Here is a 24,092-nt window from a genome sequence, read left to right as displayed (position 1 = left end):
TACCACATGCGTCCACTTATATCAGTGCACCCGTAACAACGAAACCATTACGTAACATCTATTAGATCAAATAAACCTTACGTTGCAAACTAGCAATTACATTTTTTGTTGACCAACTTCGACACTCTCATTGAGTAAACCTTCTCGCTTCAACCTCCTCCTCTCTGGCCTTACCTAGCCCAGCGCTAACACTAATCACTTTCTACTTAGGTCTAGCTAGCCTAGCTTAAACTAGCCTAACACAAACCATATTCCACCAAGGCCCAGCTACGTAGCCTAGCCTAGGCTAACACAAATCACATTCCGCTTAGGTCCAGCTAGCCTAGCTTAGCCTAACACAAACCATGTAGTTTAGCCTAACACAAACCATATTCAACTTAGGTCCAGATAGCCTTGCTTAGCAGAGCGCCGCTAACACAAACTACATTCCACGTAGGTCCTGCTAGCCTAGCAACACAAATAATATAAACTTACTGTAGGTCCTGCTAGCCTAGTTTAGCGCTAACACAAACCATAATCCACTTATCTTCACACCCCTTGTCATTACAGGCAGCATACATATCCTGAGTAGTAGATGCATCATCGCAGAGCGATGGAGGCAGCTATGGAGGCAGGAATGCTGTCTGGAATTAGATGACAATTCCACAGTGGCATGTTGTTAGAAAAGTCAACATTCCTGCAGAGCCATGCAGGCAGACAGGAGGATTAGATATAAGTTATGTTATGTGGGCCCAGGCCAGGTCCTCTCAGGTAGACTGCCGACAGACAGACAGACTGCCTACAGACAGACAGACTGCCTACAGACAGACAAACTGCCTACAGACAGACAGACTGCAGACAGACTGACTGCCTACAGACAGACAGACTGACTGCCTACAGACTGACAGACTGCCCACTAGCCTAACTGTAGATAAGGTAAAGCTACTGCTAACACACACACTAGCCTAACTGTAGATAAGGTAAAGCTACTGCTAACACACCCGCTAGCCTAACTGTATATAAGGCTAAGCTACTGCTAACATACCCACTAGCCTAACTGTAGATAAGGTAAAGCTACTGCTAACACACCCACTAGCCTAACTGTAGATAAGGTAAAGCTACTGCTAACACACACACTAGCCTAACTGTATATAAGGCTAAGCTACTTAGCTACTGCTAACACACACATTCAGATAGATGGCTAGTGTAGATAGTGGTGGGTAAATCTACTTATTGGGCTTACAAACACACCCATTCAGATAAGAGTGAAAAATCGTCTTACTGTGTCTAACTTAAGATGTCTGCAAACACACCCATTCATGGGTAACCTTACTCTACAACATACTGATAAGGTACTATGCAAACAAACCTATTCAGATAGATGTGAAATCTTACCGCACAACACAACACAACCTGCTAACAAACCTATTCAGATAGATGTGAAATCTGACCACACAACACAACCTGCTAACAAACCTATTCAGATAGATGTGAAATCTGACCACACAACACAACCTGCTAACAAACCTATTCAGATAGATGTGAAATCTTACCACACAACACAACCTGCTAACAAACCTATTCAGATAGATGTGAAATCTTACCACACAACACAACCTGCTAACAAACCTATTCAGAAGTCAATCATGGGAAATCTCCTACTTGTCCTGTCCATACAGCAGGCTGTAAACGTTGTAGACAACTGATGAAGGCTGTTGTTGGTTGGATAACGACACTTCTTTCTGTTTTATGTCATTGTTGTTTTACGTTGGTCTAAACAACTCATTCTAATAAATATAAAAATTATTCTGTAATTTAATGAGAGGGACTATAATGTTGCACCTGTAGCAGAGATGTACCTAATGATGGACAACAACAGGAAAACAGTTAGACGTGCCCTCCACTGTGATTCAGACTTCCTGTAGTAGTTCACTGGATCTGGCACAGCCCTGTGTTTATACCACAGACCAGTCAGACCGTACGTACTGCTAAAGTCCTCCCTGAGACCCGATGAAAATGACGCACACACACGCACGCACGCATTCATGAGTTTTCTAATACGTTCAATGCATTTAGCTGACTTCCTACACAGTTCAATAAATGTTTTCATTTTGTTTAATTCCGTTTTAATAAAAGAGAGACATCGAGAGGGATAGAAGGGGAGAGAGAGAGTGAGGGAGAGAGATCGAGAGGGATAGAAGGAGAGAGAGAGTGAGGGAGAGAGACATCGAGAGGGTTAGAAGGAGAGAGAGAGTGAGGGAGAGAGACATTGAGAGGGTTAGAAGGGGAGAGAGAGTGAGGGAGAGAGACATCGAGAGGGATAGAAGGAGAGAGAGAGTGAGGGAGAGAGACATTGAGAGGGTTAGCAGGAGAGAGAGAGTGAGGGAGAGAGACATTGAGAGGGTTAGAAGGAGAGAGAGAGTGAGGGAGAGAGACATCGAGAGGGTTAGAAGGAGAGAGAGAGTGAGGGAGAGAGACATTGAGAGGGTTAGAAGGGGAGAGAGAGTGAGGGAGAGAGACATTGAGAGGGTTAGAAGGGGAGAGAGAGTGAGGGAGAGAGACATTGAGAGGGATAGAAGGAGAGAGAGAGTGAGGGAGAGAGACATCGAGAGGGTTAGAAGGGGAGAGAGAGTGAGGGAGAGAGACATTGAGAGGGTTAGAAGGGGAGAGAGAGTGAGGGAGAGAGACATTGAGAGGGTTAGAAGGGGAGAGAGAGTGAGGGAGAGAGACATTGAGAGGGTTAGAAGGGGAGAGAGAGTGAGGGAGAGAGACATTGAGAGGGTTAGAAGGGGAGAGAGAGTGAGGGAGAGAGGGATAGAAGGGGAGAGAGAGTGAGGGAGAGAGGGTTAGAAGGAGAGAGAGAGTGAGGGAGAGAGACATCGAGAGGGATAGAAGGAGAGAGAGAGTGAGGGAGAGAGACATCGAGAGGGAAAGAAGGGGAGAGAGAGTGAGGGAGAGAGACATCGAGAGGGATAGAAGGGGAGAGAGAGTGAGGGAGAGAGACATCGAGAGGGAAAGAAGGGGAGAGAGAGTGAGGGAGAGAGGGAAAGAAGGGGAGAGATCGTGAGGGAGAGAGACATCGAGAGGGAAAGATGGGGAGAGAGAGTGAGGGAGAGAGACATCGAGAGGGTTAGAAGGAGAGAGAGAGTGAGGGAGAGAGACATTGAGAGGGTTAGAAGGGGAGAGAGAGTGAGGGAGAGAGACATCGAGAGGGATAGAAGGAGAGAGAGAGTGAGGGAGAGAGACATTGAGAGGGTTAGCAGGAGAGAGAGAGTGAGGGAGAGAGACATCGAGAGGGTTAGAAGGAGAGAGAGAGTGAGGGAGAGAGACATCGAGAGGGTTAGAAGGAGAGAGAGAGTGAGGGAGAGAGACATTGAGAGGGTTAGAAGGTGAGAGAGAGTGAGGGAGAGAGACATTGAGAGGGTTAGAAGGGGAGAGAGAGTGAGGGAGAGAGACATTGAGAGGGATAGAAGGAGAGAGAGAGTGAGGGAGAGAGACATCGAGAGGGTTAGAAGGGGAGAGAGAGTGAGGGAGAGAGACATTGAGAGGGTTAGAAGGGGAGAGAGAGTGAGGGAGAGAGACATTGAGAGGGTTAGAAGGGGAGAGAGAGTGAGGGAGAGAGACATTGAGAGGGTTAGAAGGGGAGAGAGAGTGAGGGAGAGAGACATTGAGAGGGATAGAAGGGGAGAGAGAGTGAGGGAGAGAGGGATAGAAGGGGAGAGAGAGTGAGGGAGAGAGGGTTAGAAGGAGAGAGAGAGTGAGGGAGAGAGACATCGAGAGGGATAGAAGGAGAGAGAGAGTGAGGGAGAGAGACATCGAGAGGGAAAGAAGGGGAGAGAGAGTGAGGGAGAGAGACATCGAGAGGGATAGAAGGGGAGAGAGAGTGAGGGAGAGAGACATCGAGAGGGAAAGAAGGGGAGAGAGAGTGAGGGAGAGAGGGAAAGAAGGGGAGAGAGAGTGAGGGAGAGAGACATCGAGAGGGAAAGAAGGGGAGAGAGAGTGAGGGAGAGAGACATCGAGAGGGAAAGAAGGGGAGAGAGAGTGAGGGAGAGAGGGAAAGAAGGGAAGAGAGAGTGAGGAAGAGAGACATCGAGAGGGAAAGAAGGGGAGCGAGAGAGACATCGAGAGGGATAGAAGGAGAGAGAGAGTGAGGGAGAGAGACATCGAGAGGGAAAGAAGGGGAGAGAGAGTGAGGGAGAGAGACATCGAGAGGGAAAGGAGGGGAGAGAGAGTGAGGGAGAGAGACATAGAGAGGGAAAGAAGGGGAGAGGGAGTGAGGGAGAGAGATATTGAGAGGGAAAGAAGGGGAGAGAGAGTGAGGGAGAGAGACATCGAGAGGGAAAGGAGGGGAGAGAGAGAGAGTAAGAAGGAGTAAATATCTTCTCCTTCTGGTAGATTCAACAGAGTGTGAGGCTCTTCTTTTCTAGGAAGTGTTCTACTCTGCTAGCCAGCACCTCCCCTAACCAGGTGTTCTACACCACTAGCCAGCACCTCCCCTAACCAGGTGTTCTACTCAGCTAGCCAGCACCTCCCCTAACCAGGTGTTCTACTCTGCTAGCCAGCACCTCCCCCTAACCAGGTGTTCGACTCTGCTAGCAAGCACCTCCCCCTAACCAGGTGTTCTACTCTGCTAGCCAGCACCTCCTCTAACAAGGTGTTCTACTCTGCTAGCCAGCACCTCCCCTAACCAGGTCAACAAAGACATGTCTCACACACTAAGGCTAAACATATTACATGGGGTATTGTGTCTGTGCTGACAAAGGGTCTCTATAGTATAAACTATCGCAAATAGTGTGAGTCAATACTATAGGATGCATCAAATCAACCTGCTTCAGCAACGACTGGGGCCCAAAAAGCACCCTATTCCTTATATACAGTATGTACTGCAGGTAATAGGGAGCCATTTGGGACACACACTTAGTTGTGAACACGACACATGTCTTACTCTGAACACTTAGAGGAGAGGTTACTTACTCTGAACACTTAGAGAGGTTACTTACTCCGGACACTTAGAGGAGAGGTTACTTACTCTGAACACTTAGAGGAGAGGTTACTTACTCTGAACACTTAGAGAGGTTACTTACTCTGAACACTTAGAGGAGAGGTGACTTAATCTGAACACTTAGAGAGGTTACTTACTCTGGACACTTAGAGGAGAGGTTACTTACTCTGAACACTTAGAGGTTACTTACTCTGAACACTTAGAGAGGTTACTTACTCTGAACACTTACAGGAGAGGTTACTTACTCTGAACACTTAGAGAGGTTACTTACTCTGAACACTTAGAGGAGAGGTTACTTACTCTGAACACTTAGAGGAGAGGTTAATTACTCTGAACACTTGGAGAGGTTACTTACTCCGGACACTTAGAGGAGAGGCTAATTACTCTGAACACTTAGAGGAGAGGTTACTTACTCTGAACACTTAGAGGAGAGGTTACTTACTCTGAACACTTAGAGGAGAGGTTACTTTGAACACTTAGAGGAGAGGTTACTTACTCTGAACACTTAGAGAGGTTACTTACTCCGGACACTTAGAGGAGAGGTTACTTACTCTGAACACTTAGAGGAGAGGTTACTTACTCTGAACACTTAGAGGAGAGGTTACTTACTCTGAACACTTAGAGAGGTTACTTACTCTGAACACTTAGAGGAGAGGTTACTTACTCTGAACACTTAGAGAGGTTACTTACTCCGGACACTTAGAGGAGAGGTTACTTACTCTGAACACTTAGAGAGGTTACTTACTCTGAACACTTAGAGGAGAGATTACTTACTCTGAACACTTAGAGGAGAGGTTACATACTCTGAACACTTAGAGAGGTTACTTACTCCGGACACTTAGAGGAGAGGTTACTTACTCTGAACACTTAGAGGAGAGGTTACTTACTCTGAACACTTAGAAGAGAGGTTAATTACTCTGAACACTTAGAGAGGTTACTTACTCCGGACACTTAGAGGAGAGGTTAATTACTCTGAACACTTAGAGGTTACTTACTCTGAACACTTAGAGGAGCGGTTACTTACTCTGAACACTTAGAGGAGAGATTACTTCGAACACTTAGATGAGAGGTTAATTACTCTGAACACCTAGAGGAGAGGTTAATTACTCTGAACACTTAGAGGAGAGGTTAATTACTCTGAACACATAGAGGAGAGGTTAATTACTCTGAACACTTAGAGGAGAGGTTACTGGGTATTTGTTATTGAGTTTTAAGGAACAATGAACATTCTAAGAAAAACACAAGCACTCCAGGAACTAAAATTACCTACAGTGAAAGTTTAAAAATGCCTTCTCACACAGACGGCCCTCCCCTCTCTCGCTGGGTCTCTCTCTCTCCTCCCTTCATCCCTCTCTCTATATTATCCCCCTCACCACCTCGCTCTCTCTGTCCCCTCTCTCTCGTCACCTCACTACTGGATAGTTTAACACTAGACAAAGGAGAGAGCAGAGTGTTTGAGAGATGTGGTATAATGAGCCATTGACCATCGGTCAGAGAATGTCGGCCTTGCGGTGAAGTCACACACAAGCATGCACAAATACACACACACACACACACACACACACACACACACACACACACACATATATAACGTGCATTGTTCATTATATTATGTCCATAGTGGTTGATGTTTGGCTCTGTTGCCTAGACAACACCAGGGCACGCCACACACAAAGCGTCCATTAACAGTTTATTTTTCTTCTGTTTGAATGTTTGAAAGGAGAGATTGTTGTCTTAAAGACAATCAATCATTTTCAAATGGGAGATTATAGGCCTTGTTGTTTTGGGGAAAATCACAAAGTTGACCGTTTCCAATCTGATCAGGACATTCAACCAGAGGAACCAATAGAAACTGTACCTCAGTTCTCAGTCTGATCAGGACATTCAACAGAGGAACCAATATAAACTGTACCTCAGTTCTCAGTCTGATCAGGACATTCAACCAGAGGAACCAATAGAAACTGTACCTCAGTTCTCAGTCTGATCAGGACATTCAACCAGAGGAACCAATAGAAACTGTACCTCAGTTCTCAGTCTGATCAGGACATTCAACCAGAGGAACCAATAGAAACTGTACCTCAGTTCCAGAGGAACCAATAGAAACTGTACCTCAGTTCTTAGTCTGATCAGGACATTCAACAGAGGAACCAATAGAAACTGTACCTCAGTTCTCAGTCTGATCAGGACATTCAACCAGAGGAACCAATATAAACTGTACCTCAGTTCTCAGTCTGATCAGGACATTCAACCAGAGGAACCAATAGAAACTGTACCTCAGTTCTCAGTCTGATCAGGACATTCAACCAGAGGAACCAATAGAAACTGTACCTCAGTTCTCAGTCTGATCAGGACATTCAACCAGAGGAACCAATAGAAACTGTACCTCAGTTCTCAGTCTGATCAGGACATTCAACAGAGGAACCAATAGAAACTGTACCTCAGTTCTCAGTCTGATCAGGACATTCAACCAGAGGAACCAATAGAAACTGTACCTCAGTTCTCAGTCTGATCAGGACATTCAACAGAGGAACCAATAGAAACTGTACCTCAGTTCTCAGTCTGATAAGGACATTCAACATAGGGACCAATAGAAACTGTACCTCAGTTCTCAGTCTGATCAGGACATTCAACAGAGGAACCAATAGAAACTGTACCTCAGTTCTCAGTCTGATCAGGACATTCAACAAGAGGAACCAATAGAAACTGTACCTCAGTTCTCAGTCTGATCAGGACATTCAACAGAGGGACCAATAGAAACTGTACCTCAGTTCTCAGTCTGATCAGGACATTCAACAGAGGGACCAATAGAAACTGTACCTCAGTTCTCAGTCTGATCAGGACACTCAACAGATGAACCAATAGAAACTGTACATCAGTTCTCAGTCTGATCAGGACATTCAACAGAGGGACCAATAGAAACTGTACCTCAGTTCTCAGTCTGATCAGGACATTCAACAGAGGGACCAATATAAACTGTACCTCAGTTCTCAGTCTGATCAGGACATTCAACAGAGGGACCAATAGAAACTGTACCTCAGTTCTCAGTCTGATAAGGACATTCAACATAGGGACCAATAGAAACTGTACCTCAGTTCTCAGTCTGATCAGGACATTCAACAGAGGAACCAATAGAAACTGTACCTCAGTTCTCAGTCTGATCAGGACATTCAACAAGAGGAACCAATAGAAACTGTACCTCAGTTCTCAGTCTGATCAGGACATTCAACAGAGGGACCAATAGAAACTGTACCTCAGTTCTCAGTCTGATCAGGACATTCAACAGAGGGACCAATAGAAACTGTACCTCAGTTCTCAGTCTGATCAGGACACTCAACAGATGAACCAATAGAAACTGTACATCAGTTCTCAGTCTGATCAGGACATTCAACAGAGGGACCAATAGAAACTGTACCTCAGTTCTCAGTCTGATCAGGACATTCAACAGAGGGACCAATATAAACTGTACCTCAGTTCTCAGTCTGATCAGGACATTCAACAGAGGGACCAATAGAAACTGTACCTCAATTCTCAGTCTGATCAGGACACTCAACAGATGAACCAATAGAAACTGTACCTCAGTTCTCAGTCTGATCAGGACATTCAACCAGAGGAACCAATAGAAACTGTACCTCAGTTCTCAGTCTGATCAGGACATTCAACAGAGGAACCAATAGAAACTGTACCTCAGTTCTCAGTCTGATCAGGACATTCAACAGAGGGACCAATAGAAACTGTACCTCAAGATGATCTTCGTATAACCTCATTGGTCCAAACTGCACCTGGGTAAATGTGTTCTGAAACAAAAGGAAGGAGAATGGTTAGACAAACAATAGTTACACAGCACAGGCCCCAAAACATGTTATAGTCCTGACAGGCTTTCTGAACTATCTCCTCAATGGAATGTAGAGAGAAAAATACATCATTTAAACTCTGATGAGAGAGAGACTAAAGACAGAGAGAGAGATAGTAAAGATAGAGAGAGAGAGAGAGAGAGAGAGAGAGAGAGAGAGACTAAAGAAAGAGAGAGAGAGTAAAGACAGAGAGAGAGAGAGAGAGAGAGAGAGACTAAAGAAAGAGAGAGAGAGTAAAGATAGAGAGAGAGAGTAAAGACAGAGAGAGAGAGAGAGAGAGAGAGAGAGAGAGAGAGAGTAAAGACAGAGAGAGAGAGAGAGAGAGAGACTAAAGAAAGAGAGAGAGAGTAAAGATAGAGAGAGAGAGTAAAGACAGAGAGAGAGAGAGAGAGAGAGAGAGAGAGAGAGAGAGCGAGAGAGAGAGAGATAGAGAGAGTGAGAGAGAGAGAGAGAGAGAGAGACTAAAGAAAGAGAGAGAGAGTAAAGATAGAGAGAGAGAGTAAAGACAGAGAGAGAGAGAGAGAGAGAGAGAGAGAGAGAGAGAGAGAGAGACTAAAGAAAGAGAGTGAGAGTAAAGATAGAGAAAGAGTAAAGACAGAGAGAGAGATAGAAAGACAGAGAGAGAGATAGTAAAGACAGAGAGAGAGATAGTAAAGACAGAGCGAGAGATAGTAAAGACAGAGAGAGATAGTAAAGACAGAGAGAGATAGTAAAGACAGAGAGAGAGAGTAAAGACAGAGAGAGAGAGTAAAGACAGAGAGAGAGAGTAAAGACAGAGAGAGAGAGAGTAAAGACAGAGAGAGAGAGTAAAGACAGAGAGAGAGAGAGAGTAAAGACAGAGAGAGAGAGAGAGTAAAGACAGAGAGAGAGAGAGTGAAGACAGAGAGAGAGATAGTAAAGACAGAGAGAGAGATAGTAAAGACAGAGAGAGAGATAGTAAAGACAGAGAGAGAGAGTAAAGACAGAGAGAGATAGTAAAGACAGAAAGAGAGAGTAAAGACAGAGAGAGATAGTAAAGACAGAGAGAGAGATAGTAAAGACAGAGAGAGAGACAGTAAAGAGAGAGAGATAGTAAAGACAGAGAGAGATAGTAAAGACAGAGAGAGATAGTAAAGACAGAGAGAGAGATAGTAAAGACAGAGAGAGAGAGACATCAGCACCACAGGTAACTTCCACAAAGCTGTGAACGATCTGAGAGACAAGGCAAGAAGGGCATTCTATGCCATCAAAAGGAACATAACATTTAACATACCAATATACCAACATACCAACATATCGGCCTAATTCTGCTCTGCATGCATTATTTGGTGTTCTACGTTGTACACAGAGGATATTTTTGCAGAATTCTGAGTGCAGAGTCTCAATTTGGTGTTTGTCCCATTTTGTGAAGTCTTGGTTGGTGAGCGGACCCCAGACCTCACAACCATAAAGGGCAATGGGTTCTATAACTGATTCAAGTATTTTTAGCCAAATCCTAATTGTTTGGCTAAAAATACTTGAATCAGTTATAGAACCCATTGCCCTTTATGGTTGTGAGGTCTGGGGTCCGCTCACCAACCAAGACTTCACAAAATGGGACAAACACCAAATTGAGACTCTGCACTCAGAATTCTGCAAAAATATCCTCTGTGTACAACGTAGAACACCAAATAATGCATGCAGAGCAGAATTAGGCCGATACTCGCTAATTATCAAAATCCAGAAAAGAGCATTTCAATTCTCCAACCACCTAAAAGGAAGCGATTCTTAAACCTTCCATAACAAAGCCATCACCTACAGAGAGATAAACCTGGAGAAGAGTCCACTAAGCAAGCTGGTCCTAGGGCTCTGTTCACAAACACAAACACACCCCACAGAGCCCCAGGACAGCAACACAATTAGACCCAACCAAATCATGAGAAAACAAAAAGATAATTACTTGACACATTGAAAAGAGCAAATCTGGAATGCTATTTGGCCCTACACAGAGAGTACACAGTGGCAGAATACCTGACCACTGTGACTGACCCAAACTTAAGGAAAGCTTTGACTATGTACAGACTCAGTGAGCATAGCCTTGCTATTGAGAGAGGCCACCGTAGGCAGACATGGCTCTCAAGAGAAGACAGGCTATGTGCACACTGCCCACAAAATGAGGCGGAAACTGAGCTGCACTTCCTAACCTCCTGCCCAATGTATGACCATTTTAGAGAGACATATTTCCCTCAGATTACACAGATCCACAAAGAATTCGAAAACAAATCCAAATTTGAAAAACTCCCATATCTACTGGGTGAAATTCCACAGTGTGCCATCACAGCAGCAAGATGTGTGACCTGTTGCCACAAGAAAAGGGCAACCAGTGAAGAACACACACCATTGTAAATACAACCCATATTTATGCTTATTTATTTTATCTTGTGTCCTTTAACCATTTGTACATTGTTAAAATACTGTATATATATATAATATGACATTTGTAATGTCTTTACTGTTTTGAAACCTCTGTATGTGTAATGTTTACTGTTAATTTTGGTTGTTTTTCACTTTATATATTCACTTTGTATGTTGTCTACCTCACTTGCTTTGGCAATGTTAACACATGTTTCCCCTGACAATAAAGCCCTTGAATTGAATTGAATTGAATTGAGAGAAAGACAGAGAGAGAGACAGAGACAGAGAGAGAGACAGAGACAGAGAGAGAGAGAGAGAGAGAGAGAGAGAGAGAGAGAGAGAGAGAGAGAGAGAGAGAGAGAGAGAGAGAGAGAGAGAGAGAGAGAGAGAGAGAGAGAGAGACAGAGACAGAGAGAGAGAGAGAGAGAGAGAGAGAGAGAGAGAGAGAGACAGAGAGAGAGAGACATTGAGAGAGAGAGAGAGAGAGACAGAGAGAGAGAGAGAGAGAGAGTAAAGAAAGGGAGGGAGAGAATCAGTATTTTCTCTCTATTCTTCTGTCTGCAAATAATTTATCTTCCTTCCTGCTAAGTGGCAGCCCACCTCATGCAGGGGTTAAGTAACCATGGTAACCAAGCCCCTTGCGAGCTGCCATCCCTCTAGAATTCCTCTCATTTCTTCCAGTAAACAATCTGTGCACGTGAGACACACACACACACACACACACTGAAACACAGACATACACACACACACACACACACTGAAACACAGACACACAGGCTCACACAAACACACATCTCTGAAACACACACAAACACAGGCGAAGATGAATTAGTGAAAACATGACGTGTGGGCAGCTTTAAATCACTTAGTTGTTGGTAAAAGGTAAGTGAGGAAAACAGAGAGGCACAGAGAAAGATGATCACAGACAGGTAGTACTGACGTCACAGAGAAAAGTCACTAGGCCCTGACTGGCTGACTGACTGACTGGCTGGCTGGCTGGCTGACTGGCTGACTGACTGGCTGGCTGGCTGACAGGCTGGCTGACTGACTGGCTGGCTGACTGACTGGCTGACTGGCTGGCTGGCTGACTGACTGCTGTAAAGTCTACCAAGAATCCCAATGACATCACAGAGGGGTTGCTACAGTGTTGATGCATTCTGTGATAATCTGTTCTTTCTCAGGGAGAGAGGGAGGAACAGAGGAGGAGAGGGTCAGGGGGCAAGAGGAAAGGAGAGAAGGTTGGAAGGAGAGAGGAGAGAAGGATGGAGAGAGAGAGGAGAGAAGGATGGAGAGAGAGGAGAGAAGGATGGACAGAGAGAGGAGAGAAGGATGGAGGGAGAGAGGAGAGAAGGATGGAGAGAAGGATGGAGAGAGAGAGGAGAGAAGGATGGAGAGAGAGGAGAGAAGGATGGAGAGAGAGAGGAGAGAGGGATGGAGGGAGAGAGGAGAATAATTTATGGGAGAGAGGAGAGGGATGGAAAGAGAGGAGAGAAGGATGAAGGGAGAGAAGGATGGAGAGAGAGAGGAGAGAAGGATGGAGCGAGAGAGGAGAAAAGAGGAGAAAAGGATGGAGAGAGAGAGGAGAGAAGGATGGAGGGAGAGAGGAGAGAAGGATGGAGAGAAGGATGGAGAGAGAGAGGAGAGAAGGATGGAGAGAGAGAGAGAGAGGAGAGAAGGATGGAGAGAGAGAGAGAGGAGAGAAGGATGGAGAGGATGGAGAGAGAGGAGAGAAGGATGGAGAGAGAGAGAGAGAGAGAGAGAGAGAGGAGAGGATGGAGAGAGAGGAGAGAAGGATGGAGAGAGAGAGAGAGAGGGGATGGAGAGAGAGGAGAGAAGGATGGAGAGAGAGGAGAGAAGGATGGAGAGAGAGGAGAGAAGGATGGAGAGAGAGAGAGAGAGAGAGAGAGAGAGAGAGAGGAGAGGATGGAGAAAGAGGAGAGAAGGATGGAGAGAGAGAGAGAGAGAGAGAGAGAGAAGGATGGAGAGAGAGAGAGAGAGGAGAGAAGGATGGAGAGAGAGAGAGAGAGAGGAGAGGAGAGGATGGAGAGAGAGAAGAGAAGGATGGAGAGAGAGAGAGAGAGAGAGAGAGGAGAGGATGGAGAGAGAGGAGAAGTTTCCCCTCCTGTGCAGACCAGCTCAGTCTAAAACAGGTAACAGGTCATGACGACAGTAAGGTCAGAGAGTGCTGTAATGTCCTGTGACCTCATGACCTGTTGTCTCTAAAGGTCAACACATAGAATGTAAACCAATGGTGCATTTCACCTGCCAGACCTGGTTCTGATGTGTTTAGACATGTCCGCTCTAATCAACTGATTGCTGGTGTTCTCCAATCCCACATGCCACTTCCTGTGGGAGGGATGGAGAGAGAGGGGGAGGGAGGGAGGGAGGGAGAGAGGGAGGGAGGGAGGGAGGGATGGAGGGAGGGAGGGAGAGAGGGAGGGAGAGAGGGAGGGAGAGAGGGAGGGAGGGAGGGAGAGAGGGAGAGAGGGAGGGAGGGAGGGAGGGAGGGAGGGAGGGAGGGAGGGAGGGAGGGAGGGAGGGAGAGAGAGAGGGAGGGAGGGAGAGAGGGAGGGAGGGAGGGAGAGAGGGAGAGAGGGAGGGAGGGAGAGAGGGAGGGAGGGAGGGAGGGAGGGAGGGAGGGAGGGAGGGAGGGAGGGAGGGACAGAGGGAGGGAGGTAGGGAGGGAGGGAGAGAGGGAGGGAGGGAGGGAGGGAGGGAGGGAGGCAGGGAGGGAGGGAGGGAGGCAGGGAGGGAGGGAGGGAGGGAGGGAGGGAGGGAGGGAGGGAGAGAGGGAGGGAGGGAGGGAGGGAGGGAGGGAGGGAGGGAGGGAGGGAGGGAGGGAGGGAGGGAGGGAGGGAGGGAGAGAGGGAGGGAGGGAGGGAGGGAGGGAGGGAATAGAGGTTTCCCTCTCAAATTGATGCTGACAGAGACAGCACAACGACAGGCAGACAGGGTTGTGTAACAGGAATAGCCAGTGTTAGATACACATCAAGCTGTCACCCAAGCAGGGCAGAGACAACACCGGGGTAGTGAGCGAGCATGGCCGGCCACTATGGTGTGTATTCTCTGGTTCTTTCTCTCCTGCTCTGTACCACCCACCCACCCACCCACCCACCCACCCACATACCCCCACACACACACACACACACACACACACACACACACACACACACACACACACACACACACACGGCTAATTTGCACAGGGTTCATGAGCAGCTAAGAGTAAGTGACAACTCCGTTGAGCTGGTGAGAGAGAGAGAGAGAGAGAGAGGGGAGAGAAGGAGGAGAGAGAGAGAGAGAGGAGAAAGAGAGAGAGGGAGAGAGGAGAGAGATAGAGGAGAAAGAGAGAGAGGAGAAAGAGAGAGAGAGGAGAGAGGAGAAAGAGAGAGAGAGGGGGGAGAGAGGAGAGAGATAGAGGAGAAAGAGAGAGAGAGGGGGGAGAGAGGAGAGAGAGAGAGAAGAGAGAGAGAGGGGGAGAGAGGAGAGAGATAGAGGAGAAAGAGAGAGAGGAGAAAGAGAGAGAGAGGAGAGAGAGATAGATGGAGAGAGGAGAGAGAGAGAGACAGAGAGGAGAGAGAGAGAGAGAGAGAGGAGAGAGATAGAGGAGAAAGAGAGAGAGGAGAAAGAGAGAGAGAGGAGAGAGGAGAAAGAGAGAGAGAGGGGGGAGAGAGGAGAGAGATAGAGGAGAAAGAGAGAGAGAGGGGGGAGAGAGGAGAGAGAGAGAGAAGAGAGAGAGAGGGGGAGAGAGGAGAGAGATAGAGGAGAAAGAGAGAGAGGAGAAAGAGAGAGAGAGGAGAGAGAGATAGATGGAGAGAGGAGAGAGAGAGAGACAGAGAGGAGAGAGAGAGAGAGAGAAAGAGAGAGAGAGAGAGAGAGCGCGACATATTCCTCAACGTTTACAGACATATTCAATCACTCCCTAACCCAGTCTGCTGTCCCCACATGCATCAAGACAACTACCATTGTTCCTGTACCCAGGAAGGCAAAGATAACTGAACTAAATGACTATCGCCCCGTAGAACTCACTTCTGTCATCATGAAGTGCTTTGAGACTAGGCAAGGATCATATTACCGCTCGCTACCTTACCTGTCACCATAGACCCACTTTGGTTTGCATACTGCCCCAACAGGTCCCCAGACGACGCAATCGCCATCACACTGCCCACTGCCCTGTCCCATCTGGACAAGAGGAATACATGCTGTTAATTGACTACAGCTCAACATTCAACAGCATAGTACCCTCTAAACTCATCAAGCTGGAGGCCCTGGGTCTCAACCCCGTCCTGTGCAACTGGCAGCATCCTGTCGGGCCGTATCACAGCCTGGTACGGCAACTGGCAGCATCCTGTCTGGCTGTATCACAGCCTGGTACAGTAACTGGCAGCATCCTGTCTGGCCGTATCACAGCCTGGTACGGAACTGGCAGCATCCTGTCTGGCTGTATCAGAGCCTGGTACGGCACCTGGCAGCATCCTGTCGGGCCGTATCACAGCCTGGTACGGTAACTGGCAGCATCCTGTCTGGCTGTATCACAGCCTGGTACGGTAACTGGCAGCATCCTGTCTGGCCGTATCACAGCCTGGTACGGTAACTGGCAGCATCCTGTCTGGCCGTATCACAGCCTGGTACGGTAACTGGCAGTCAGTCAGTCAGCCAGCCGGACTTTACTATGAGACGACCATCAGCCAGTCAGTTAGTCAGCCAGCCGGACTTTACTATGAGACGACCATCAGCCAGTCAGTCAGTCATTCAGCAGGACTTTACTATGAGACGACCATCAGCCAGTCAGACAGCAGGACTTTACTATGAGACGACCATCAACCAGCCAGTCAGCCAGCCAGCCGGACTTTACTATGAGACGACCATCAGCCAGTCAGTCAGTCAGCCAGCCGAACTTTACTATGAGACGACCATCAGCCAGTCAGTCAGCCAGCCAGCCGGACTTTACTATGAGACGACAATCAGCCAGTCAGTCAGCCGGACTTTACTATGAGACGACCATCAGCCAGTCAGTCAGCCAGCCAGCCGGACTTTACTATGAGACGACCATCAGCCAGTCAGTCAGTCAGCCAGCCGGACTTTACTATGAGACGACCATCAACCAGTCAGTCAGCCAGCCAGCCGGACTTTACTATGAGACGACCATCAGCCAGTCAGTCAGCCAGCCGGACTTTACTATGAGACGACATTCAGCCAGTCAGCCAGCCAGCCAGCCAGCCGGACTTTACTATGAGACGACATTCAGCCAGTCAGTCAGCCAGCCAGCCGGACTTTACTATGAGACAACCATCAGCCAGTCAGGCAGTCAGCCAGCCAGCCAGACTTTACTATGAGACGACCATCAGCCAGTAAGTCAGTCAGTCAGCCAGCCGGACTTAACTATGAGACGACCATCAGCCAGTCAGTCAGCCAGCAAGCCGGACTTTACTATGAGACGACCATCAGCCAGTCAGTCAGCCAGCCAGCCGGACTTTACTATGAGACGACCATCAGCCAGTCAGTCAGCCAGCCGGACTTTACTATGAGACGACCATCAGCCAGTCAGTCAGCCAGCCAGCCGGACTTTACTATGAGACGACCATCAGCCAGTCAGTCAGCCAGCCAGCCGGATGATACTATGAGACGACCATCAGCCAGTCAGTCAGTCAGCCAGCAGGACTTTACTATGAGACGACCATCAGCCAGTCAGTCAGCCAGCCAGCCGGACAATACTATGAGACGAACATCAGCCAGTCAGTCAGTCAGCCAGCAGGATTTACTATGAGACGACCATCAGCCAGTCAGTCAGTCAGCCAGCCGAACTTTACTATGAGACGACCATCAGCCAGTCAGTCAGCCAGCCAGCCGGACTTTACTATGAGACGACAATCAGCCAGTCAGTCAGCCGGACTTTACTATGAGACGACCATCAGCCAGTCAGTCAGCCAGCCAGCCGGACTTTAATATGAGACGACCATCAGCCAGTCAGTCAGCCAGTCAGCCGGACTTTACTATGAGACGACCATCAGCTAGCCAGTCAGTCAGCCAGCCAGCCGGACTTTACTATGAGACGACCATCAGCCAGTCAGTCAGCCAGCCAGCCGGACTTTACTATGAGACGACCATCAGCCAGTCAGCCAGGCAGTCAGCAAGCCAGCCAGACTTTACTATGAGACGACCATCAGCCAGTCAGTCAGTCAGTCAGCCAGCCGGACTTTACTATGAGACGACCATCAGCCAGTCAGTCAGCCAGCCGGACTTTACTATGAGACAACCATCAGCCAGTCAGTCAGTCATTCAGCAGGACTTTACCCTGAGACGACCATCAGCCAGTCAGTCAGTCAGACAGCAGGACTTTACTATGAGACGACCATCAGCCAGTCAGTCAGCCAGCCAGCCGGACTTTACTATGAGACGACCATCAGCCAGTCAGTCAGTCAGCCAGCCGGACTTTACTATGAGACGACCATCAGCCAGTCAGTCAGTCAGCCAGCCGGACTTTACTATGAGACGACTATCAGCCAGTCAGTCAGCCAGCCAGCCGGACTTTACTATGAGACGACCATCAGCCAGTCAGTCAGCCGGACTTTACTATGAGACGACAATCAGCCAGTCAGTCAGCCGGACTTTACTATGAGACGACCATCAGCCAGTCAGTCAGCCAGCCAGCCGGACTTTAATATGAGACGACCATCAGCCAGTCAGTCAGCCAGTCGGCCGGACTTTACTATGAGACGACCATCAGCCAGCCAGTCAGTCAGCCAGCCGGACTTTACTATGAGACAACCATCAGCCAGTCAGTCAGCCAGCCAGCCGGATGATACTATGAGACGACCATCTGCCAGTCAGTCAGTCAGCCAGCAGGACTTTACTATGAGACGACCATCAGGCAGTCAGTCAGCCAGCCAGCCGGACTTTACTATGAGACGAACATCAGCCAGTCAGTCAGTCAGCCAGCCGGACTTTACTATGAGACGACCATCAGCCATTCAGTCAGCCGGACTTTACTATGAGACGACTATCAGCCAGTCAGTCAGTCAGCCAGCAGGACTTTACTATGAGACGACCATCAGCCAGTCAGTCAGCCAGCCAGCCGGACTTTACTATGAGACGACCATCAGCCAGTCAGTCAGTCAGCCAGCCGGACTTTACTATGAGACGACCATCAGCCATTCAGTCAGCCGGACTTTACTATGAGACGACTATCAGCCAGTCAGTCAGCCAGTCGGACGGACTTTACTATGAGACGACCATCAGCCAGTCAGTCAGTCAGCCAGCCGGACTTTACTATGAGACAACCATCAGCCAGTCAGTCAGCCAGCCAGCCGGATGATACTATGAGACGACCATCAGCCAGTCAGTCAGTCATTCAGCAGGACTTTACTATGAGACGACCATCAGCCAGTCAGACAGCAGGACTTTACTATGAGACGACTATCAACCAGTCAGTCAGCCAGCCAGCCAGACTTTACTATGAGACAACCATCAGCCAGTCAGTCAGCCAGCCAGCCGGACTTTACTATGAGACGACCATCAGCCAGTCAGTCAGTCAGCCAGCAGGACTTTACTATGAGACGACCATCAGCCAGTCAGTCAGCCAGCCAGCCGGACTTTACTATGAGACGACCATCAGCCAGTCAGCCAGCCAGCCGGACTTTACTATGAGACGACCATCAGCCAAGTCAGTCAGCCAGCCAGCCGGACTTTACTATGAGACGATCATCAGCCATTTGGTCAGCCAGCCAGACAACCGGATTTTACTATGAGACGACCATCAGCCAGTCAGTCAGCCAGCCAGCCGGACCTTACTATGAGACGACCATCAGCCAGTCAGTCAGCCAGCCAGCCGGACTTTACTATGAGACGACCATCAGCCAGTCAGTCAGTCAGCCAGCCGGACTTTACTATGAGACGACCATCAGCCAGTCAGTCAGTCAGCCAGCAGGACTTTACTATGAGACGACCATCAGCCAGTCAGTCAGCCGGACTTTACTATGAGACGACCATCAGCCAGTCAGTCAGCCAGTCAGTCAGCCAGCCAGCCGGACTTTACTATGAGACGACCATCAGCCAGTCAGTCAGTCAGCCAGCAGGACTTTACTATGAGACGACCGTCAGCCAGTCAGTCAGCCGGACTTTACTATGAGACGACCATCAGCCAGTCAGTCAGCCAGCCAGCCGGACAATACTATGAGACGACCATCAGCCAGTCTGTCAGCCGGACTTTACTAGGAGACGACCATCAGCCAGTCAGTCAGCCAGCCAGCCGGACAATACTATGAGACGACCATCAGCCAGTCAGTCAGCCAGACTTTACTATGAGACGACCATCAGCCAGTCAGTCAGTCAGCCAGCAGGACTTTACTATGAGACGACCATCAGCCATTCAGTCAGCCGGACAATACTATGAGACGACCATCAGTCAGTCAGCCATAGATCCTACTCCACTCAGCCAGCAAGCCATATATTCTACTTCACTCAGCCAGCCAGCCATAGATCCTACTTCACTCAGCCAGCCATATATCCTACTTCACTCAGCCAGCCAGCCATATATCCTACTTTACTCAGCCAGCCATATATTCTACTCCACTCAGCCAGCCAGCCATAGATCCTACTTCACTCAGCCAGCCATAGATCCTACTCCACTCAGCCAGCCATAGATCCTACTCCACTCAGCCAGCCATAGATCCTACTCCACTCAGCCAGCCATAGATCCTACGCCACTCAGCCAGCCAGCCATAGATCCTACTCCACTCAGCCAGCCAGCCATAGATCCTACTCCACTCAGCCAGCCAGCCATAGATCCTACTCCACTCAGCCAGCCAGCCATAAATCCTACTCCACTCAGACAGCCATATATTCTACTCCACTCAGCCAGCCAGCCATAATTCCTACTCCACCCAGCCAGCCATATATTCTACTCCACTCAGCCAGCCAGCCATAATTCCTACTCCACTCAGCCAGCCAGCCATAATTCCTACTCCACCCAGCCAGCCATAATTCCTACTTCTCTCAGCCAGCCAGCCATATATCCTACTTCTCTCAGCCAGCCAGCCATATATCCTACTTCTCTCAGCCAGCCAGCCATAAATCCTACTTCTCTCAGCCAGCCAGTCATATATTATACTCCAGTACACTACAGTAGGAAGGATAGTGTCTTTCCAGTGAAGTGAAAAACAGGAAATTGAATGACATTGTTGGGAGCGTCGGTCTGCGTCAGAACAGAGTAGAGACAGATAGAGAGGGGCAACAGCTTCCTCCTCGAATACAGAGCTGGGAGCTGGACACACTAGAGGGAGATTAGGGAATCCTAGGAAGAAACCTATTGTGTGTGTGTGTGTGTGTGTGTGTGTGTGTGTGTGTGTGTGTGTGTGTGTGTGTGTGTGTGTGTGTGTGTTTGTCTTGGCCTATTGCGTTGCTGTGCTTGGTTTCTTATGGTGTTATTGTGTTTGGCTGTGAGCACGTGTGTGTGTGTGTTTGTCTTGGCCTATTGCGTTGCTGTGCTTGGTTTCTTATGGTGTTATTGTGTTTGGCTGTGAGCACGTGTGTGTGTGTGTGTGTTTGTCTTGGCCTATTGCGTTGCTGTGCTTGGTTTCTTATGGTGTTATTGTGTTTGGCTGTGAGCACGTGTGTGTGTGTGTGTGTTTGTCTTGGCCTATTGCGTTGCTGTGCTTGGTTTCTTATGGTGTTATTGTGTTTGGCTGTGAGCACGTGTGTGTGTGTGTGTGTTTGTCTTGGCCTATTGCGTTGCTGTGCTTGGTTACTTATGGTGTTATTGTGTTTGGCTGTGAGCACGTGTGTGTGTGTGTGTGTGTGTGTGTGTGTGTGTGTGTGTCTGTCTATTGCAGCATTGTGGTTCTAATGGAGATCTTCCATTAGGGCTGCTGATGGATCAGTGAATAGAGATCAGACCAGTCACAGGTATCTGTGGTACTACTATAGACCAGTCACAGGTATCTGTGGTACTACTATAGACCAGTCACAGGTATCTGTGGTACTACTATAGACCAGTCACAGGTATCTGTGGTACTACTATAGACCAGTCACAGGTATCTGTGGTACTACTATAGACCAGTCACAGGTATCTGTGGTACTACTATAGACCAGTCACAGGTATCTGTGGTACTACTATAGACCAGTCACAGGTATCTGTGGTACTACTATAGACCAGTCACAGGTATCTGTGGTACTACTATAGACCAGTCACAGGTATCTGTGGTACTACTATAGACCAGAGTCCTATTTCCTATATAGTACACTACTATAGACCAGAGCCCTATTCCCTATGTAGTGGTACTACTACAGACCAGAGTCCTATTCCCTATATAGTGGTACTACTATAGACCAGAGCCCTATTCCCTATATAGTGGTACTACTATAGACCAGAGCCCTATTCCCTATATAGTGGTACTACTATAGACCAGGGCCCTATTCCCTATATAGTGGTACTACTATAGACCAGGGCCCTATTCCCTATATAGTGGTACTACTATAGACCAGGGCCCTATTCCCTATATAGTGGTACTACTATAGACCAGAGCCCTATTCCCTATATAGTGCACTACTATAGACCAGAGCCCTATTCCCTATATAGTGTGAAATCAGAATCTTCTAGCTTGGTCATCTCAATGAGGTGGCACAGTGTTTCCCCCAGATACATTTATTCTCCGGCGGCGTGGTAGACAAGACTTGACTCAGTGGAAGCGATACATGCCAATATTTTGAGATAGGAATGAAACGAACGGAACAGAAACGTGCAGTCATCTGGAACAGTAAGATTCTGACTTCCTGATGGCAGCTAGCCCCCCACCACCCCGCCCTCACACAGAGAGAGCATGGGGGGGTCAGTCAGAGACACTGCAGCGGTCACTAGATACTGCTGTGTTGTCCACCTCTAAGAGAATAATCCACTGTGATGTGATGTGGCGTCACATCTGCTGCTGAGCTCACCACAGGAATCAATAACCATGTGGTCAGTCAGCCCACCACTAGCCAGCCTCTAACCAGAGCTTAACTAGTCCCTAAACAGCCTCTGACCAGCCCTTAACTAGTCCCTAAACAGCCTCTGACCAGAGCTTAACTAGTCCCTAAACAGCCTCTGACAAGAGCTTAACTAGTCCCTAAACAGCCTCTGACCAACCCTTAACTAGTCCCTAAACAGCCTCTGACCAGAGCTTAACTAGGTCCTAAACAGCCTCTGACCAGAGCTTAACTAGTCCCTAAACAGCCTCTGACCAACTCTTAACTAGTCCCTAAACAGCCTCTGACCAGCCCCTAAACAGCCTCTGACCAGAGCTGAACTAGTCCCTAAACAGCCTCTGACCAGAGCCTAACTAGTCCCTAAATAGCCTCTGACCAGAGCTTAACTAGTCCCTAAACAGCCTCTGACCAAAGCTTAACTAGTCCCTAAACAGCCTCTGACCAGAGCTTAACTGGTCCCTAAATAGCCTCTGACCAGAGCTTAACTGGTCCCTAAATAGCCTCTGACCAGAGCTTAACTAGTCCCTAAACAGCCTCTGACCAGCCCTTAACTAGTCCCTAAACAGCCTCTGACCAGAGTTTAACGAGTCCCTAAACAGCCTCTGACTAGACCTTAACTAGTTCCTAAACAGCCACTGACCAGAGCTTAACTAGTCCCTAAACAGCCTCTGACCAGAGTTTAACTAGTCCCTAAACAGCCTCTGACCAGAGTTTAACTAGTCCCTAAACAGCCTCTGACCAGCCCTTAAATAGTCCCCAAACTAGTTCTCTAATCTGCCCTCACAAACTAACCAACTATTATCTGTAAACCAAGCTTCCATGTTTAATCTGTAAACCAAGCCTCCATGTTTAATCTGTAAACCAAGCCTCCATGTTTAATCTGTAAACCAAGCCTCCATGTTTAATCTGTAAACCAAGCCTCCATGTTTAATCTGTAAACCAAATTTCCATGTTTAATCTGTAAACCAAGCCTCCATGTTTAATCTGTAAACCAAGCCTCCATGTTTAATCTGTAAACCAAGCCTCCATGTTTAATCTGTAAACCAAGCCTAACAAGCCATAGCAACTTCAGTATGGTGTACTACACCATACCACTGCTACTGTACATAGTCCCATCACTACACTATACCACTGCTCCTGTACATAGTCCCATCACTACACTATACCACTGCTCCTGTATATAGTCCCATCACTACACTATACCACTGCTCCTGTACATAGTCCCATCACTACACTATACCACTGCTCCTGTACATAGTCCCATCACTACACTATACCACTGCTCCTGTACATAGTCCCATCACTACACTATACCACTGCTCCTGTACATAGTCCCATCACTACACTATACCACTGCTCCTGTACATAGTCCCATCACTACACTATACCACTGCTCCTGTACATAGTCCCATCACTACACTATACCACTGCTCCTGTACATAGTCCCATCACTACACTATACCACTGCTCCTGTACATAGTCCCATCACTACACTATACCACTGCTACTGTACACAGTCCCATCACTACACTATACCACTGCTCCTGTACACAGTCCCATCACTACACTATACCACTGCTACTGTACATAGTCCCATCACTACACTATACCACTGCTCCTGTACATAGTCCCATCACTACACTATACCACTGCTACTGTACATAGTCCCATCACTACACTATACCACTGCTACTGTACACAGTCCCATCACTACACTATACCACTGCTCCTGTACATAGTCCCATCACTACACTATACCACTGCTACTGTACACAGTCCCATCACTACACTATACCACTGCTACTGTACACAGTCCCATCACTACACTATGCCACTGCTACTGTACATAGTCCCATCACTACACTATACCACTGCTCCTGTACATAGTCCCATCACTACACTATACCACTGCTACTGTACATAGT

At 47.9% G+C, this 24,092-nt stretch overlaps 1 protein-coding gene across 2 annotated transcripts in view; it reads right to left on the bottom strand.

The window, feature by feature from the left end:
* Positions 1–24,092, bottom strand: part of LOC139384455 (high affinity cAMP-specific and IBMX-insensitive 3',5'-cyclic phosphodiesterase 8A-like) — a 185,316-nt gene that overhangs the window by 70,492 nt on the left and 90,732 nt on the right. The window contains exons 1-2 of one of the 2 annotated variants that reach the window (XM_071129226.1): positions 11,806–12,048; positions 8,719–8,775 (exon numbers count right to left, since the gene is read on the bottom strand). In XM_071129226.1, the coding sequence (XP_070985327.1) occupies positions 8,719–8,745 (27 nt within the window). In that variant the 5' untranslated portion in view covers positions 8,746–8,775; positions 11,806–12,048. Of the gene's footprint in view, positions 1–8,718; positions 8,776–11,805; positions 12,049–24,092 lie in introns of those variants that run through there. The other variant, XM_071129225.1, reaches the window with a different exon arrangement.

This window comes from Oncorhynchus clarkii, chromosome 26 (genome assembly GCF_045791955.1).
Source record: "Oncorhynchus clarkii lewisi isolate Uvic-CL-2024 chromosome 26, UVic_Ocla_1.0, whole genome shotgun sequence".
In the NCBI taxonomy this organism is placed as follows: domain Eukaryota; kingdom Metazoa; phylum Chordata; class Actinopteri; order Salmoniformes; family Salmonidae; genus Oncorhynchus; species Oncorhynchus clarkii.
This window is presented reverse-complemented; position numbering and strand designations above follow the sequence as displayed.